This window comes from Saimiri boliviensis, chromosome 15 (assembly GCF_048565385.1).
Source record: "Saimiri boliviensis isolate mSaiBol1 chromosome 15, mSaiBol1.pri, whole genome shotgun sequence".
Lineage (NCBI taxonomy): Eukaryota > Metazoa > Chordata > Mammalia > Primates > Cebidae > Saimiri > Saimiri boliviensis.
In genome coordinates, this window is record NC_133463.1 from 82,879,798 (window position 1) to 82,898,667 (window position 18,870).

An 18,870-nucleotide genomic window follows, 5' to 3' on the forward strand; every position below is an offset into this window, starting at 1 on the left:
CTGATCCATACACCTGCTGCATCTGATAACCACTCAGTGAAAGATGTCTGGATACTACAGACAAGATGCATCTCACTTTGCACATCACAAAGGATCCTGTATGAATCAAAGCTTTGCAATCTGAATCCTTGTTCCAGGTTTATGGGAACAACTGGAAAATGCTATAAGATGATACAGACTTTTTATTAACCATGTATGTTAGAACAACAGCTTCCATTTATTGTCTTCCGTGTGCCATGCATCAGCTTAGGTGCCGTAATTAACTTCATCCACACAGGCCCCCTTGTAACCAACATATTTATCTTCATTTGTTCAGATAAGCAAAATGAGGCTTGGAGAAGTAACATCACTGGCTTTAGGTAATGCAGCCAGTAGGTGCTAGGACTGGGTTAAACCCACACTTGTCTGACAACGAGCTCATGTTTTTCACACTGTTGAATACTGCCACCTCCTTTCATTCATTCATTCGTTCATTCATTCACTTGCCAACCAGACATGGGAGGACACCTACAGGGGGCCAGCTATGGGGATTTCAAAGACACACTCTTATTTGAGCATATGTATAATTGGACAGTTATTGTGACTTCTGGTTTGGAAATGTGGATTTTCTAGGCTTCTACTATGTTCACGGAGCAAATCAACATCAACAAGCGGGTTGGGCGGTGCCCTGCCCCCCACCCCATGCCAGCCCCCTTACCATCTCCAGTCTTGCGTGAGTTGGGGGGTTCAGGTGTACTCAGAGGCCTAAGGGGAATAATAATCTCATCAACATTAACCCCTTCATCCATGTGCTTCTCTGAAACATGGGAGAGGAGTTCCGACTGATTTGGTGAGAAAAGGTTACAACATTTACACATAAAGATGGCCGTGTTTTCTGTAGAAAAAAAAAAAAAAAGAAAGAAAGAAAAATATGTTATTTCATCTCCACTTAAACAATTATTACTTCCAATTGCCAAAGAAAATACCGAAAGCTGCCCCTTCTGAGCCATCGCCAGCCTCTACCATATTGTGTCCCTCTGGCAGTCACCTCCACGTCAGGCCACTACTTCCATCTTCAGGGAGTTCCAGGGGCCAGAAAGTTCTTTCTTCAGTATCTGCTTCTTTTTTTTTCTTTCTTTTTTTTTTTTTTTTTTTTGATAGAGTCTCACTCTGTCACTCAGGCTGGAGTACAGTGGCACAGTCCCAGCTCACTGCAACCTCTGCCTCCCAGGTTCAAGCAATTCTCTTGCCTCAGCCTCCAGAGTCGCTAGGATTACAGGTGTGTGCCACCATGCCCAGCTAATTTTTGTATTTTTAGTAGAAATAGGGTTTCACAATGTTGGCCAGGCTGGTCTCAAATTCCTGACCTTGTGATCCACCCCCCTTGGCCTCCCAGAGTGCTGGGATTACAGGCTGAGCCACTGTGCCCGGCCTTTTCTTCAGTATCTCAAACCTCAGTTCTTCTGAATAGTGTATAATATGAACCTTCTTGTTACCCAAATCTACTCAACAGCCCAGATTCCAGCATAAGTAAAAAACAAATATGCAACTTGAAAAACTAAATCCTACCCCTGAAATGAATGAACTGCACACTGATGGCCATTAAGTAGTCATGCTAGACTCTCTCAAATTAAGTGCAAGGAAAAATTAACCAAAATAGCATTTCTCAATAGCCAAGTACATTTCAATGAAAGGATGAGAATTTGTTGCCTTTTAAAGCCACTTAATTCCTATTTAAAACATTATTATTGTTCAAAAATTTACCAATAGTTTGTTATATTCATCCCATTATACTAGGTAGGAAGACGTAATGAGAAATAAAACACTCATTTTTCAGACTGATAAAATAATGACAGGCATATACAAAATGTTAAATTTGGATTCAATAACAATTAAAAGTCAGATCTTTGTATTATTACTTTTACACCTAGACTGAAAGGAAGTGGCTTTGTCTACTGAAAAGGACAATGGCTTTGGAGCCAAAAGACTCAGGTTAAATTCCCAACTCTAGTCCCTAAACGCTTGAAAGCTGGGACCTCAGAGAAGCAGTCATCTGTCAGTTGCCGGAATTCATAGGAACTTTGGGGACGTAGCTACTCAATAGCAAGAACCCAGCAGGCACCCAGAAAGCACAGCACTGAGCTCTGCACCCACGGTGTGCCCTCGCCCAGCAGCTGGACGGCTGGCAATCCACCCCCAGCTCCCCTTGACATCCCCCTCACCAGCCTCCTGGGGACTCTCAACACTATCTGGCAGTCACACGCTACTTCTACAGCATTGACTGGTGATGCTGTACAAATACACGGCAATCACACGAGCTCTGTGCTTCCTGGTGATGGTGAGCAGTATCTCATCCTCCTTACTCCTCACTCTCAACAGCTGACCTTGCTTCTTATCTCACTGGAAGCAGCCAGGAAACAACTGCCTCTACCACCCCTTCCAGCCCACCTGCATCTTCTGCCGTCTCCCGCCTCACTCCTGCAGGTGTGAAGGTGGGCACAGTGAGGGGGACACAAGGTGTGTGGGTGAGGGCAGTGGCCACCCCAGAGCAGGGCTATCATAGCTCTGATATTGCCTGGAATTGCTGGTTCATGGAGATACTAGAAGCAGACCAACACTTCACTTGTGTGATCATTGCTTTCAAATTCTCTAAAGATAGCACATCCCTGATTGCCTGCATCCAGGAAGATGCTCGTACAGCCGTGTGGAAAGGTCACTAGGCAAAGGACACATGATAGTTTGTGTGTGTAGAACCCTCCCTCTCCGATGATCATTCTTCAGGTCAATTCTTCCCTCTGTACTAGATCTTTCCATTAGCCTATAAAAATTACTCTTATTCTCCCATATTAGAACAAAAACATCTCCTGATTCCCCACTCCCCCATCCCACTTCTTTTTCTCCTCTTTACAGGAAAACTCTCCAAACAGAAAGAGGAAATGAGGAGGAAAGGCAGTAAGTAGGCCAACCTGTCCTTGCTGGCGTGAAGATGGAGTCCTTGCCAGGCACTGGGGACCCAGGAGCGAGCCCGCCTCTTGATTCAGAAAGGCTTTCTCCATGAACTAGCAGGGAGGTACTAACCTAAGAGAATTCTTTCCTATCAGCAACACTGAAATCAAAATTTAACAAAGCAGAACATTGCTTCGTCAATGAAAATCTCTCATGAATACTGCCAATCGATGTTTCTTCCAGGAAATGTTTTATTCCTAAGGAATCCAACATGCTTCCCAAACAAGAAGAGATTAGAGTAACACATTTTTCTTTACATGAGGCCAAGTTGTTTTCAATGTACTTCCTGCTAATCCTACAATAATCCGATGATTTAGGCAGAAAGGGGTTTGTAATCCCCTGTCCACAGGTGAGGAAACTGAGGCTGAGAGAGGAAAAGCATCTTGCTCAAGTCATCATGGGCAAGGGGCAGGGACCAGATTCTCTCCTACCTGCATTTGACACGAGTTATGTTTAGTTACAGTCCAAGAGCTGAGGTCCTCCAGGTTATAGCTAAAATACTTAGGACTCTACATCCAGCAACATCAGAAATAAAACTCATTACAGAGACGAGCATAATCCCAAAAGCACATATCAACTTTAAATGCGTTCATTTCAGGATCCACTGAGCAGTGACCACAGGTGGGCCCCATCCCAGGCACTGCAGACAGAGATGAATCGGGCATGAGGCCCAGGCCCTGCCACAAGAGGAGGCCACCATCTAACTGGAAAGACAGACATGTCACAGAACAAACTCAAGTAATGGTTTTTACTGAAATTATTTCCCAATACCCCTAAGTATTCTTGGTTCCTAAGGTGCTCTCAGGAAAATGGGAATTCTGTGACATGCAATGGAGCTGAACTTCTGGGGACCACAGGACTATTACAAGAGGTCTCCTAGTTCAAAGGCACACCAAGCACTGCCTGGAGATGATATAAACAAAACTATTTTGCATTTGCATATGACAAACTGTTGGAGACTACTGGAAATAAACTGCTGCTCAACTGTTCCACACCACCTGAAGCCTGAGGACCCGGGGTGGCACCTGGCCTTGGCCATCTGTTACGAATTTGCATAACAAATGTGTCTGTGTGCTCAGCTCTCTCAGGCAGGGAGACTGGACCTGGAGCTCCCGAGGTGGAGGAGAGACAAACACGAGGACCTGAAACGACTCTCACGTAACAGAAGGCTGTGCCATGTGATGCAGGCCATGAGAGTGGAGTGGATCCTCACCTGGACAGGCTGCCATAAACAGGAGAGGCTTCTCAGCCAAGGGACAGCCAGAGCTCAGTGCTACAGGGCAGTGAAACTCCAGGAAGGACGGGTGGGCAGGAGACCTGCAGGCTCAGACAGGAAACACTCTAAGAGCCAGGGAGGCAGGAGTGAGGGAAATGAGTGGGCCTGCTGACAGCAAAGGGACAGAGATCCAAAGGCCCAGCTCAGTCACTGAGCAGGCACTGGCAGCTCCTGAGAGAGCCAGGAGTCCACCAGCAGAGCAAAGGCAAGGAGAAACCGTGTTTGCAGGGGCTGGCCCCAAAGGAGAGGCCCCACATGCCTGAGCTGCGCCAGCTCCCCTGCGCCACCCACTGGACTCTGCATGGCCCCATCACATGGCTCGCCCTAGAAAGTAAGGTCACTGGAAACAGTATCTGGCTAGCCTTGGTCATCTTGGTGCTCCTGGAGGACAGCAAGTGGCCATGGCAGAATGAGGGAGGGAGAAGGAAGGGGTGCATCGGCACAAGACGGTGGGACTGACACCAAAGAGCCTGTCCAGGGATGAGGGCAGAGATGAAGGCCTGGACACAGGTCTGCAGAGGAGTCGGCCAAGCAGGCAGGACACCATCACTGACCAGACATGAGCAACAACAGAGACAGGGGAGGCAGATATGCCCCTAAGGGAGCAAGGACAGGTCTGGTGGGCAGGATCAGGTGGTTTTGGGTGGGATGTCCACACGCAAATGCCTACAAGGAGCAGGCAGTGCAAGATGGGGGTACGGTTCAGACATAGTGGGGCAGAGAAACTGAAGTGCTCGGCAGTGGACAAATCCAGACACTCACAAAACGAATTACGACACAGCCACTGAAAATCACGTTTCGAAGAATACTGAATGGCACAGGGAAATGCTCCTAGTGAACATTAGTTTTAAAGAATGGAATACACAACTATTTTGCATGAATACAATTTTGTTATTCATGGATAGACATTATTTATGAATGGATGGAAGGAAGCAGAGCCATTCAGGCTGAAAGAAAATAAATCAAAATTTTCACTGTGAAACTTTAAAAAAATAGTAACTTCTGCTTGCCGGGCATGGTGGCTCAAGCCTGTAATCCCAGCACTTTGGGAGGCTGAGGCGGGTGGATCACGAGGTCAAGAGATCGAGACCATCCTGGTCAACCTGGTGAAACTCCGTCTCTACTAAAGATACAAAAAATTAGCTGGGCATGGTGGCACGTGCCTGTAATCCCAGCTACTCAGGAGGCTGAGGCAGAATTGCTTGAACCCAGGAGGCGGAGGTTGCGGTGAGCCGAGATCGCGCCATTGCACTCCAGCTTGGGTAACAAAAGCGAAACTCTGTCTCAAAAAAAAAAAAAAAATAGTAACTTCTGCTCGTAATCCCAGCACTTTGGGAGGCCAAGGCGGATGGATCACGAGGTCAGGAGTTCCAAACCAGCCTGCCCAACATGGTGACACTCCGTCTCTACTAAAAATACAAAGAGTTAGCTGGGTGTGGTGGCATGCACCTGTAGTCCCAGCTACTCAGGAGACTGAGGCAGGAGAATCGCTTGAACATGGGAGGCGGAGATTGCAGTGGGCCAAGACCACACTATTGCACTCCAGCCTGGGCAACAGAGAAAGACTCTGTCAATAATAATAATAATGACTTCTGTATTTTTTACAATGAGTCCAAATAACATTTAAAAATCAAAGACTGCTAGACCTACTAAAAGCAAGGTAAAAGATAACACAGCAAATCCGACACAGTTCAGGAGGATCCGCTCTAAGCTGCTCAGGAAAAGATGGTGTCTATTCAAGTCCATGTCCCCAGCCTGGCACATAATAGGTGTTCAACTAGTGAGAAAGCTGAGTCACACACTGCAAATCATGAAGACTGTGAGCAAAGGAAAGGGGAAAGCCTTGGCTGAGGTGCCTGGGAAGTTATGGGAAGAGGCACTTGAATGGATATTGAAAGGTAGCCAGACTTGCACAGGTGGTCACGGGAGGGGCTCCCCAACTCTAGAGTACATCAGGCATGGGCTCTACCCGCTACCCCACCCCCACTAACATTCCCTCCTTCAATCCCCTACCTCTCTGCTGGCTGGCCCATGATCCCCATTCTACAATACAGGACGGATGTTGAGAGAGAGAGGCTGACCTCCCCTCAGCCAGGGACTTGCAGAGTCAAGCAGAATTCAGATCTCCCTGACCCAGGCCCGGGGCTCCACAGTGCCACATGGGCTGTCCAGGGTCAGTGCCAGTAAAGAACATAAGGCCACACAGAGCCCACCGGATGACAAAACTCCCCACGGGAGAAGTGGTCATGAGCACAGGGCTGGTCCTGACAGTCAGGCTCCCCAGCTGGGCTCTGTGTGGCTCCTAGCATTGCAATCTCATATGTAAAAGCAGCCCGTTCCAAAAGCCCAGAGCAGAGAGCATGGTGTACCCCCTTCAACAGAACACATGCATGCCTCCCAGGTCTCCCACAGGGAGGGTCACTGCACTCATTGGGGATGTTTGTAAAGCAGCAAATAAACGGCAAAATGCCAAAGCTCACAGAGAGAGCTTTGTGAAGGGTCAGGCCATGTCCCCCAAATATTAAGAACTGTTGATCCGCCAAAATAACAACAAAGGAGCCACTTTTGTTTTGTATAGTGAACTAATATGAAAAAATGTATCTTGTGCCCTGAAATATAATCATAATTATGTTGTCAGCTAATCCTGATGAAGATGCTATAATTTGGATGCATTTTTAGGTCCAATTACTGTGCGCTCATCCTTACAGAAAGAATTCAAAGGGAAAATGATGTATTCCACACAAAGAAAATGACAAAAGTTTGGGGTTTGAGCATTCAATTTCTAGTAACCATGTGCCAGGTTTTAGCCAGCTACTCTGTACTATTCCAACGGAAAATCTTAAAATAACTGTACTAAGTCCTCATTTCTGATCTCTGATTTGCCAACATTCCCAGCCAAGAACAGCCAGATCCTATCTGCAACCTCTGACATCCCTGCCTGCTCTGGGACCTTAAGACAAGCAAGGTGTTTGGCCCAACTCCTCTCAGAAGGCAGCTGTGAACTGGAATATGGGTTCAGAGGCCCCAGGGGGAGGCCCTGCACTTACAAAGGGTTCCAGGGTGCAGCAAAAGGTGGCCACTGCTCTGGCCATGGGCCACAGACATGATCAACTGGAGCTGGCCTGCTCTGAGGGACCCCTCCCCAAATTTCAGGCCCACAAGGAAAGGGATGAGGAGTGTCAGTTGAGCCTTGGGCTGGAATCACGGATGCTCAGACATTCTGGCACCCTGCACGCAAGGCAGAAAGTCCTCCTCCTCCTGCTCTCCTCCCCCTGCTGCTGTCCTCTGTATGTCCACTTGCTGGGAGTCTCAAGGGTAGGATGAGCAGAACAAGGTAGGGTTCAGGCATTATGGGTCCCCCAGCCCTTATACCAGCTTTTAATATTACCATTATTGTTTATTGCATAAGGTACATAGGAGTGCATACTCATGGTAACAGTAAATGAAACAGCAGTCTATGGAATGCAGACAGCCCCCAGCAGCCCCTCCGAGAGTCAGAGCATCACTGAGCACAGTGTGGTGCCTGTATCCTTCCAGACCTTTTGCTGTGCATCAGAGACAAAGAGAGATGGACAGGAGAAGGGGGAAGAATATCACCCTCATAGCAGCAAAAACTTGTACAAACCCTCCCCAAATGGGGTCCCCCAGGGCCCTGTGCCCCTCTATCCCCCTCTGCCTCCCCTGAGGTCCTACAGGCTGGGCTTGACACAGAACAACAGCAGAGGAGGTAACTGGTACTATTGATTTGGAAGGTCTCACAGACCCCAAGTAAAAACTCAGAATACACTACCCAGCAGGTAACAGAGCACCCCCTCCTGTTCCCAGCTGGGCTAGTGTCAGAGAAGGCCTAGTACAGAGCCAAGACTTCCACCAGCATCCAGTAGTAATGAAGCTATCACTACCCACTGAAGTGTCCTGGAGGACCCATGGAGGGGAGTACTAAGGCACCCTTGCCCCTCCTAGGTAGGATTGGAATCAGCAGCCCAGTTGGAAGCCTGAACTCCCACCCCCCTCCACCAGTAATGAGGTGTACTTTTCTCCAGGCATCAAAGAGACTGAGTGGGGAACCCGAACTTCCACCCCTGACTGGCAGTACCCCTCTTTCCCCACCAGAGCAGCATCAGATGGAGCCTGCTAAAACCAAAGATTTAAATCAGATCCAGACTCTCATAATATAATATCTAAAATGCCTAAGATTCGATCGAAAATCATTCCTTATGATGTTCTAAGAACCAGGAAAATCAACGGTAATGAGAAAAGACTATTAACAGACACCAATACTAGGTGGCACAGGTGTCAGAATTAACCGGTAAGGACTTAGAGTAGCCATCACAAAAATGCCTTTATGTGCAAGGAATAGCCTGTCTATAACAAGCGAAAAAACACTGTGTCTCAGCAAAGAAATCAGAAATATAAAGAAAACCCAAATAAAAATTTTAGAACAGAAAAATATGGCAAGAACAAAACCTTTAATGGATGGAAAGGGGAAAGAGTAACCGAGAAAAGAGAATGAAAAAGAAAAGAACACACCCAAGGACCTGTGGGACTATAACAAAAGACTAACATTTGTGACACGAGTCCCAAAAGAAGAAAAAGAAAGTAGAACTGGGAAAGTATTCAAAGAAATCACAGCTGAAAACTTCCCAAATTTGATAAAAAATATAAATCCACTAATTCAAGAAGATGAGCAAACCCCAGACAAGATAAACCCAAAGAAATCCATGCATGCCAAGTGGAGCCATAAAAAAGGATGAGTTCATGTCCTTTGCAAGGACATGATGAAGCTGGAAGCCATCATTCTCAGCAAACTAACACAGGAACAGAAAACCAAACACCACATGCTCTCGTTCAGAAGTGAGAGTTGAACAATGAGAACACATGGACACAGGGAGGGGAGCATCACACACTGGGGCCTGTCAGGGGGTGGGGGGAAAGGAGAAAGGGGAGAATTAGCACAAATACCTAATACATGTGGCGCTTAAAACATAGATGACGGGTTAATAGATGCAGCAAACCACCAGGGTTTACATATACCTTTGTAACAAACCTGCACATTCTGCACATGTATCCCACAACTTAAAGTAAAACTAAGAAAAAAAAAAAAAAAAAAAAAAAAAAGAAAAGAAATCCATGCCAAGACACATCATAATCAAACTTCTGAAAACTAAAGACAAAGAAAAAAAAATCTAAAAGTGGCAAGAAAAAAGTCTGTAGAGAAAAATTATGTGAATGACAGCAGATTTATCATCAAATACAATGGAAGCCAGAAGATAATAGCACATTTTTCAAATGTTGAAAGAAAAGAACTGTCCATCTAAAATTCCATGTCCAGTGAAAATATCCTTCAGGAATAAAGGGAAATCAAGACATTCTCAGAGGAAGAAAACTAGCATAATTTGTCACCAGTAGATATAACCTAAAAGAATGACTAAAGGAAGTTCCTTAAATGGGAAGAAAATATAAAAACAATAAATGTTAGAATATCGAAAAGAAAAAAAGAAAACAGGGACACATAAAAATACAGGTAAAATCTCACACCAGTTAGCATGGTGACCATTAAAAAAATCAGGAGACAACAGATGCTGGAGAGGTCGTAGAGAAATAGGAGTACTTGTACACTGTTGGTGGGAGTGTAAATTAGTTCAACCATTGTGGAAGACAGTGTTGCAATTCCTCAAGGATCTAGAAATAGAAATACCATTTGACCCAGCAATCCGATTACTGGGTATATACCCAAAGGATTATAAATCATTCTATTATAAATACACATGCACATGTATGTTTATTTCAGCACTGTTCACAATAGCAAAGATTTGGAACCAACCCAAATGCCAATCAATGATAGACTGGATAAGGAAAATGTGGCACATGTACACCATAGAATATTATGCAGCCATAAAAAAGGATGAGTTGGTGTCCTTTGCAGGGGCATGGATGAAACTGGAAGCCATCATTCTCAGCAAACTGACACAAGAACAGAAAACCAAACATCGCATGTTCTCACTCATAAGTGGGTGTTGAACAATGAGAACACATGGACACAGGGAGGGGAATGTCACACACCAGAGCCTGTCAGGGGGCTAGGGACGAATAGCAGGGGGTGAGGGGCTAGGGGAGGGATAGCATTAGGAGAAATATCTAATGTAGATGACAGGCTGATGGATGCAGTAAACCACCATGGCACATGTATACCTATGTAACAAACCTGCACATTCTGCACATGTCCCCCAGAACTTAAAGGGTGTGTATGTATATGTGTGTGTGTGTGTGTGTGTGTGTGTGTGTGTATATATATATATGTAAATAAATTAGACACACACACACACACACACGGGTGAATACACCAGGCTTTCCTCTTAAGTTTTCTAAATTATGTTTGACAATTGAAACAAAACGTCTATCTCTGCGGGAGGTGGTTCTCAATGAACACAGAAGAAATATTTATAATAATTATACCATGAATGAGGGAGGGAGTCCTCTCATAACTTCTGCTGAGACATTGATAAAGAACCTTCATAACTTGACTCTCAACTCTGGTACTGAATTCCCTTCCCTTCTACCACAGGTTCACCCCAACAATAGGATACAACGATCCTCAAAGAAATCAGAGATAACTTGCTTTACAAGAGAAGAGGAGTACAAATACTGCCATCTGTGCAGGGAGAGAGAACCGCAAAATTGAGACATCCATTACTCAGCACAGTTCCTAGGCTTGAAAGAGTACTAACAAACACTGGGCTCAAGGCACTTCAGAATGAATGAAGACGTGAACCATTCCAATGCTGTTGCCATTTCATGTTCAACATGTTCAACAGACAGGATCCTTCCGAGAACGCTTCAATCGGGGATTATGACACCAAGTCACTTCAGCCATGAACCTTATTCTTGTGCTTTTCTTTCATGCTGGTAATTTTACATAGCAGGATATATAGCTAGAATAGACTATATGCCAAAAATTTTGATAACGAAGTCTGCGATGTGTTTTTTCTTGTTGAATATTTTTCTTCTTACCATGATATCAGTTATTTATAAGTGATCTGTGTCATTTGAATGTATTTGAATAACCTCAGTATATTTTAATACTACTCACTGATTCGACCTAAAAAAGCACCAAAAGCACATAAATTTTCCCATGTATTTTAGGAACCTAAAATCAGTGACAGGAAACCCAACATCAAGAATTTGAAGCAGGCTGGGCACGATGGCTCATGCCTATAATCCCAACATTTTGGGAGGCCGAGGCAGGGGGATCACATGAGATCAGGAGTTCGGAACCAGCCTGGCCAACATGGTGAAACCCCATCTCTAATAAAAACAGAAAAAATTAGCCAGGTGAGGTGGTACACACCTGCAGTCCCAGCTACTTCAGAGGCTGAGGCAGGAGAATCACTTGAACCCAGGAGGTGGAGGTGGCAGTGAGCTGAGACTGCACTCCAGTCTGGGCAACAGAACAGAGCCGGACTCCGTCTTACAAAACAAAAAAAAAAAGAATTTGAAGCAAAGTCACTTGTGGGGAAAGAACGTAAAGAAAGCACTCAGTAGTTTGGCTAAAGCATAATAATTAGATTTTCTGGCTTTCAAAAACTTGGATTATAATGAAATGAAACTTTGCACTATTTTAATAATTTTCAGTACCAATAAATGTGTGCATTGAGAAACAATAAAATTTAACATATTTTAGTACCTTTTTTAAAAAAATAAGGAAAAGTAAAGAGATATAAATGGTAAGAAGCCTTCCATACTTCACTCTCGCAGATCAAATGATAACAAACAGTGCTGCATCTTGACTGCAAAGGTAATGACACAAATCTACACATAATAAAAGTGGATTCAAACTATACACACACACTGCACCGGCACCACTCTTGGTTTAATGTGGTATGATAGTTACATAAGATGTAGCCATTACGTTGGGGCAATGAAAAAAAGGTCTAGTGATGAACAACAGTGATGTTTACATAACAACAGTGATGCACCTAATGCCACTAAACTGTATACCTAAAATGGTTAAAATGGTAAATTTTGTGTTACGTATATTTTACCAAAATTTTTAAAAATGTAACCACTTTTGAATAAACTGGGTAAAAGGTATATGAGACTTCCGTATTATCTTTATAACTTCCTGTGAATTTATAATTATTTCAAAATACATATTTTAAAAAAATGACTGTGGCAAAAAAAAAAAGAGTCCAGATCTTCTGGAACAAATAATAACTCTGAGAAGATCATGTACACTGCTAGGTGGCTTATCCATGATCCCATTCAATCGCAACCCACCTGTGAGATATGCAAAGCTCAGAAAGGTAGAACGAAGCAGCTCCCGAGACGCAGCCCAGTTTACGTGCCCATCTCTGAGTGCTGGTGGGGAAGTTTGCGGTCTGAAGGTCTGGCTATGCACCCCACACCTTTGCCCAGTACCTTCTATACCAGCTGGCAAGGAGGACTGGGGTCTGAAGGGCTGGCTGTGGACCCCACACCTCTGCCCAGTACCCTCTATGCCAGCTTGTGGGGAAACGCAGGGTCTGAAGGGCTGGCTTTTGCCACACCTTTACCCATTGCCTTCCATACTATCTGTACTCATCACCTGCAGCGAGAGCCCCACCAGCCCAATGCCAGCTTCCCCACAGCGATGATGCTACTGACACAGTAGGCACTCAATCAGTGCTAGATGATCTGATTATTACAAAACGATTAACCATTTATCAATGCCCTCAAGAAGACAAAACGCTACATTAGGAGACTATTACATTACTCTGTTTAAAAGCTCTAGCTTAAAAACCTCTTACTTCTTCTCCTTGATTAGTATAAATCAACCTTTCTGCTTTGTAACTATCTTTTACTTGGATTTATTAACTTTACAGAGAGTCCAACAGCCAAAACTAAGATCCTATTAAATTATCTATCTTATGAGGAGATGAGTAGGGTGGCAAATTCTTGCTGAGTTATACTTTGGTTTTCTTGTTTTTTATTTGCCCTTAAGCTATTAATTTCATAAGGGCCAGCAGCCTACCAACAGGAATGGAAATATTTTAACAACATAAAGCACATCCAACTTAATAAAGTCTCATACCTGCAGCTGAGCATAGTTTAAAATATCTTTTATTTTACATTCAGGAAAAGAGAGTCCAGTTTAGAACAAACGTTTTTCTTCCATTTATCTTGTAGAACTTCTAATCATGAATAAAGCATGTCATCAACTTCATTGCCATCATCATACTTAGGGAAAACTTGCTGTAACTAAAACAATGGCACCGAAAGAGGAGAAGCCAATGAGAAGGAAGGTTAAATTAATTAAACTCTCACCATGAGCTGACACCACCAGAGGCTCATATGAAGCTTCTTTAATTCTCACAACAATCCTATGACATAAGTTTTATTATTGTATTTCCTCAAATCTAAGACAACATCTACTATAGGGAGCACGGATATTTTACATACCACTAAAAAAGACAAAAACACTGCCAAATAAACTCAGACACACTAGCTTCTCATCACACCAATTGCAAGCTGCCCCCTGATCTTAGAGATACTAAAATCTAAGTCTGGCAGGGCATGGTGGCTCATGCCTGTAATCCCAGCACTTTGGGAGGCTGAGGCAGGCAGATCACTTGGGCTCAGGAGTTCAAGACCATCTGAGGGACATGTCAAAACCCTGTTTCTACCAAAAATACAAAAAATTAGCCAGGTGTGGTGGCACCTGTCTGTGGTCCTAGCTACTTGAGAGGCTGAGGTGGGAGGATCACTTGAGCCCAGGAGGCAGAGGCTGCAGTGAGAGGAGATCGCACCACTGTACTCTGTTGTGGATGACAGAGTGAGACTCCATCTTGAAAATGAATAAACAAATATATAAAATAAAATGTAAGTCTTTAAATCAATGAAGTTCAGTAACATTTCCACATAACTGGGCAGGCTGGATGTAAACTGGGGAAAGCCTGGCTCTCAACCCTGGCCCCCTCCCCTGTAAGGCCCCATTTCCCCACTCTGAAGCCATACACACTCAGGCTGCAAGTGCAGCTTCTGAGCTCACCTCTATGCCAGCATGCCAACCCTGCTTTAAAGGGAGAGGAGATAAACATTTCCTGAGTACCAGAGGCTTTCTCACTCTTGTCTCACATTCGATCCAGACAAGCTGGGTTGCTGTTAGCCCTTAAGGCACCTCTGTGAGGACTGGACAGAGGCACCGTTCCTTAAGACACTAGCACCCCCTGTCAGTAAATGGTCATAACATACTGAGTTTGTTGGAACAAAACACTTTACAGCCATTTGTGGAAAACTCATAATAAACATTACAAATTCACTATAAGAAATGAGCCCCCTTAGAAGTAGCTCTCTTGGGGGCACCAAGGATAAAATAAATAAATAAATAAATAAAAGAAATGGCTCCCTTGTACAGTGTGTAACCTGCACAGCCGTACGCAGTAGCTCTGCTACTGTGTCAGACACAAAGATATGATTATACCATGTTACAGATGAGAAAGCTATAACTTGCCTAAGAATCAAATATAGGCCCATGTGTTTCCACAGCTACTTGATGAGTCACAAGCAGCTTAAAAATTAGGTAGGAAAGCAGGTTGCATGTGTGCGCATCTACATATGAACATACTAACCACATGCCACAGGACCGTGTGCGGAGAAGGCAGAGATCCCTGTGGCTGAGGCACCTGGGAGAGGTTTGTCAGAAAAAGGGAAGCGGAACAACTCCCGGAGGCGGTCAGACAGCTGGAGGAAGGAAGGGAGTGGATGTCACACAGCCAGCGGGGACAGAACCAAGAGCCTCGCCTGCTGGGGGAGTCTGGAGTGTGGAGAGAGGAGGACAGCTTAAAGGCAGGGCAGGCACACTGAGAGCTGCTGCAGCTCCTCCGACAGCCCCCAACAGACCAGCACGTGGCCAGGAATTAATGTAAGAAGCTCCTGCTCCCACCCCAGCCCTCCAGCAGGAGGCCCATCCTGGAGGCCTGGAGACAGGGTGGGGCACTTAGAAAACCTGCCCTGTCTGATGGTGCAGCTGCCTCCTAGGTCTAGTCAACGGAGGCCCAAATACTGAGTTGTATTTGGAATCCCTTGATTTTTAAGCACTGGTCATCAAATGAGATTTTTCTGGGAAAGAAAAAAAAAAAAAAAAACTCTGCAGACCAAACAAAGCAAGTCTGCAGGTTAAGTCTAACCTGTAGGTTGCCAATTTGCAATTTCTGATAAAAGGCTTTCCACTTGGGCGACTGGGGGAAAGCTGTTAACTTACAGGGGAAAAGCCAAGGAAACTGATCTGAAAAATACAGAGACAGACTGAGAGACAGAGAGAGGGAGGGACATTGAAAGGGAGAGAGGAGAACCCAGCACCTCCTGCCCATCCACCCAGCTCCCAAACACCCCACACCACTGCCTGGCTTGAGTAGATGAACGACAATTAGTGTGATTTTTCTAGTTTAGAGATTTTCTCTGAGTTTCTCAGATCTTCCACAATAGAGAAGGAAGCATGTAATATATTACATGTATAATCCAAGAAAAATCAAATTTAAAAAAACACTTAGGTGGATGTTAGAAATAAAGGGATAGCAAGGGACAAAATAATATTTCCCTCTTGGGGGAGGAAGACTTATGGATCTTGGGAGGATCCCCCAGCCAGATAAACTGTAAAATCCAGATACACTGTAAAACCCCGACGGCTTTGGCCTATACAAGTCAACTGATTGGTGCCAAACATTCATTCAAGGCCAAGATCGAGGCCAGGGCTGCCCACACCACAGGGACACGCCAGCTCTGGACACAGCTGCTAGGTTCCTGGTATTTCTCTTTGACACTGATTACATGTTTGACTGGATAGAGTAGGGATGTGTCTTATGTCTTATGCTTCTCCCTTTCCTTACATAATAAAGATATGTTAGATTGATAAAATGACCCAAAAAAAGGAGAGAAGAGAGGAAACTGGTTTAATCCAGTAGCGAGATAGATTTAGATTTAGACTACGTAGGAAAAAGGCATTCTTGGCACAAAAGTTTCATTCATTGCAACAAGATTGGTGAGTGTGGCAGGTGTGGGCAGCCTAGCCTCAAAGTGCCAGATTTCAGAGCCGCAAATGTGTGGGCTGGGTGCAATGAGCACCCAGGTGAGCTGACAGCCCTCTGGGGTTGGAGAAGGCTAGCCAGGAAAAGGCACAGGAGCTCCCAGACCCAGTGTTCTCAGAGTTCAGACGCGGGAAGGAGAGGGAGGCATCAAGACTTCATGGCATGACGTGGCAGTCCCACCCTCCCCTGCCCCAGCCACCAGCTGCAGGAGGTGTTTATACTGCCTCCTGTTAGTCAAACAGATGTCCCTATTAGTGACTTCACTGGACCCTCCCTGCTGTCCTGTGAAACAGCCAAGTACATGGTGTCAACCCCACCACCACCACCACCATCATCCCCTCTTACAGAGGAGAAACCTGGGGCTCAGGTTAGTGAGTTGCCAAGGAGCCCCCAGCTAGATAAACTGTAAAAGCCAAAACTTAACCAAGGCCCTCCAAGTTGACCGCCACATGTGCCCACCCACCTGGTGCCCAGTCCTCCTCTGGGAAATCGCTAGTCATTTCCTGTAATACTCACAGTGAGCAATACTTCGAGGAATGCAAGTATTGGTCTCCCCAGCCCACAGCAGCCTCATGGTTAGAGGAACACTTAAATGATTAATTACAACTAAGAAAAGTACCTACATGGAGAAGGGGACTTTGCTGTGTTCGTTATAATTCACTACAGCAATTCATTTTGAGGAGCAACAGCTGGAAAATAACAGCATGCCAGATGTAAGTGATACCACCCACCCATACCACATACTTAATGATCATGCCCACTGCACAGGTTGGCAGCAGGTCCAGAACCAGGGAACAGTGGACCACCAGGTAAGAAGAGGCAGACAGCCTTTCAGCAAAACAACACTAGGAGTTACTGTCAGGCAGAAAGCACAGACCTTCAGCCATGGGAGAGCGACATACACGTGCTAACAGCATCCTCTGGTGGCCCATCAAGGCACTACACTTGAATATACCATAATTTAAAAAAATACTTGGCTGGTTATTTACTGATTGCCTAACTCTTGGCCTGTGCTTTCCCCCGTCACCCCACTTAACGTTCACATTAACTCAGTAAGTGAGGGGCTGCTGTTCCCATCTTCAGATAAGTCAACTGGGCCAGGTAGGGGATTACAAGGTGATAGGGCAGGTGGGCACACAGCAGGGCTACAACCCAAACACACATCGTTGGCCCAGGCCCAGGCCCCACTGCCCTTCCTATGTGCAGTAGCTGCTGCTGCTGGTCCCCAGTGGGGGTGCAGCTGCCCCGACAACTCAGGTGCCCCGGCCACCTCAGCAGGTAACTCAGACCAACTCTGACCACAGATCCGCCACCACCTGGCCAATTCTCAACCTGAGTAATTTATTTTCAACTCTTACGGGGTTTTCCCATGTGTGCCCACATTTCTATGTGACAGAAATGACACTGAGAGAAATAAACGTAACCTAGGGTCCAGGCAGCATGCTTCCACTGACAAGAGCTACAAGCAAGGCACAACCACTCTGCCCTGAGTCCGGGTTACCCTGGGTTGGGTGGTGGGACCAGAGACTCCAGGGTGCAGGGGAGCTCTGTTTCCGGATGTGATATGGTTACTCACTGGTTATGCAGTGAGTTCAGTTTGAGGATATTCACTAAGCTGTTCATCTATCCCATGCACACTTCTCTACATGTATGTTATCTATTAATCTAAGAAAATGTGAACAGCAAATTGTAAAGGAAAAGATATAGGAAAAAAGGGATATTCTGATTCACAAGTGAACCTCTCATTAAAACAACATAGATCAGAACACTATTTTGGCCCTAGTAGCTGTGTGACCCTGCGCGCATATACTTAGCCTCTCTGAGCTTCAGTTTCCTTCCACACAGGGCTGTAGACAGCATGGCAGGACATCACGAAAACAGCGTGCCTTGCTTAATGCCTGGCCCCCGGAGGCACCATCCTACATGAATCAGCATGAAGGGTACCCGCCTGGGTTAGATCCCAGGCCTCCCAGCTCCTAAGTAGCTCTCACAACCCCAACAGATGGATTCTGCATAAGTCTCTGAATTTCTTTATCCTTCACTGTCTCTTCTGAAAGAGGAGTTGCTCAAGCAAAAAGTGGCCTTGGAAGGTTTGAAAGGGGAAGCTAGTCTTCAAGCCTTATGCAGAGGTTAATATACAGAGAGACAGAGACAGCATCTTGAACCAAAGCAAGGGTGTGGGGCAGACCCACCAGCACCCACCTCCCCTACACCCTGCGGGGACACAACATGAACCAACCCTTCTGCCTCTTGCTGCTCCCCTGCCTATAAATGATTTTCAAGGTGCCTCCCTCCCAGCTCTGATGCTCAATGGGTTGAAGTTCCAAGAAACGCACACCCCTAATTTGTGAAATTATTATCATACATCTCATAAAATGCTGATGAACATGCCAACTCCTATAGCTCACAAAGTTAACGTGTTTATTAAACACAAGAGAGAAATCCCATGGGTGTTTCTTTGCTGAAGCTAGATGAACAGAATAAAATGAGAAAGACTCAGTATCAGCTATAATTAAGGCTGGGCCAATAGTTGCATTATAATTTTAT

At 45.2% G+C, this 18,870-nt stretch overlaps 1 protein-coding gene across 3 annotated transcripts in view; it reads right to left on the reverse strand.

Moving 5' to 3' along the window:
- The window catches only part of ZFAT (zinc finger and AT-hook domain containing), a 225,937-nt gene that overhangs the window by 181,223 nt on the left and 25,844 nt on the right, over nt 1-18,870 (reverse strand). For all 3 annotated transcript variants that reach the window (XM_010344221.2, XM_003933686.4, XM_074387175.1), the window contains exon 2: nt 698-874. In XM_010344221.2, the coding sequence (XP_010342523.1) occupies nt 698-874 (177 nt within the window). The remainder of the gene's footprint in view (nt 1-697; nt 875-18,870) is intronic.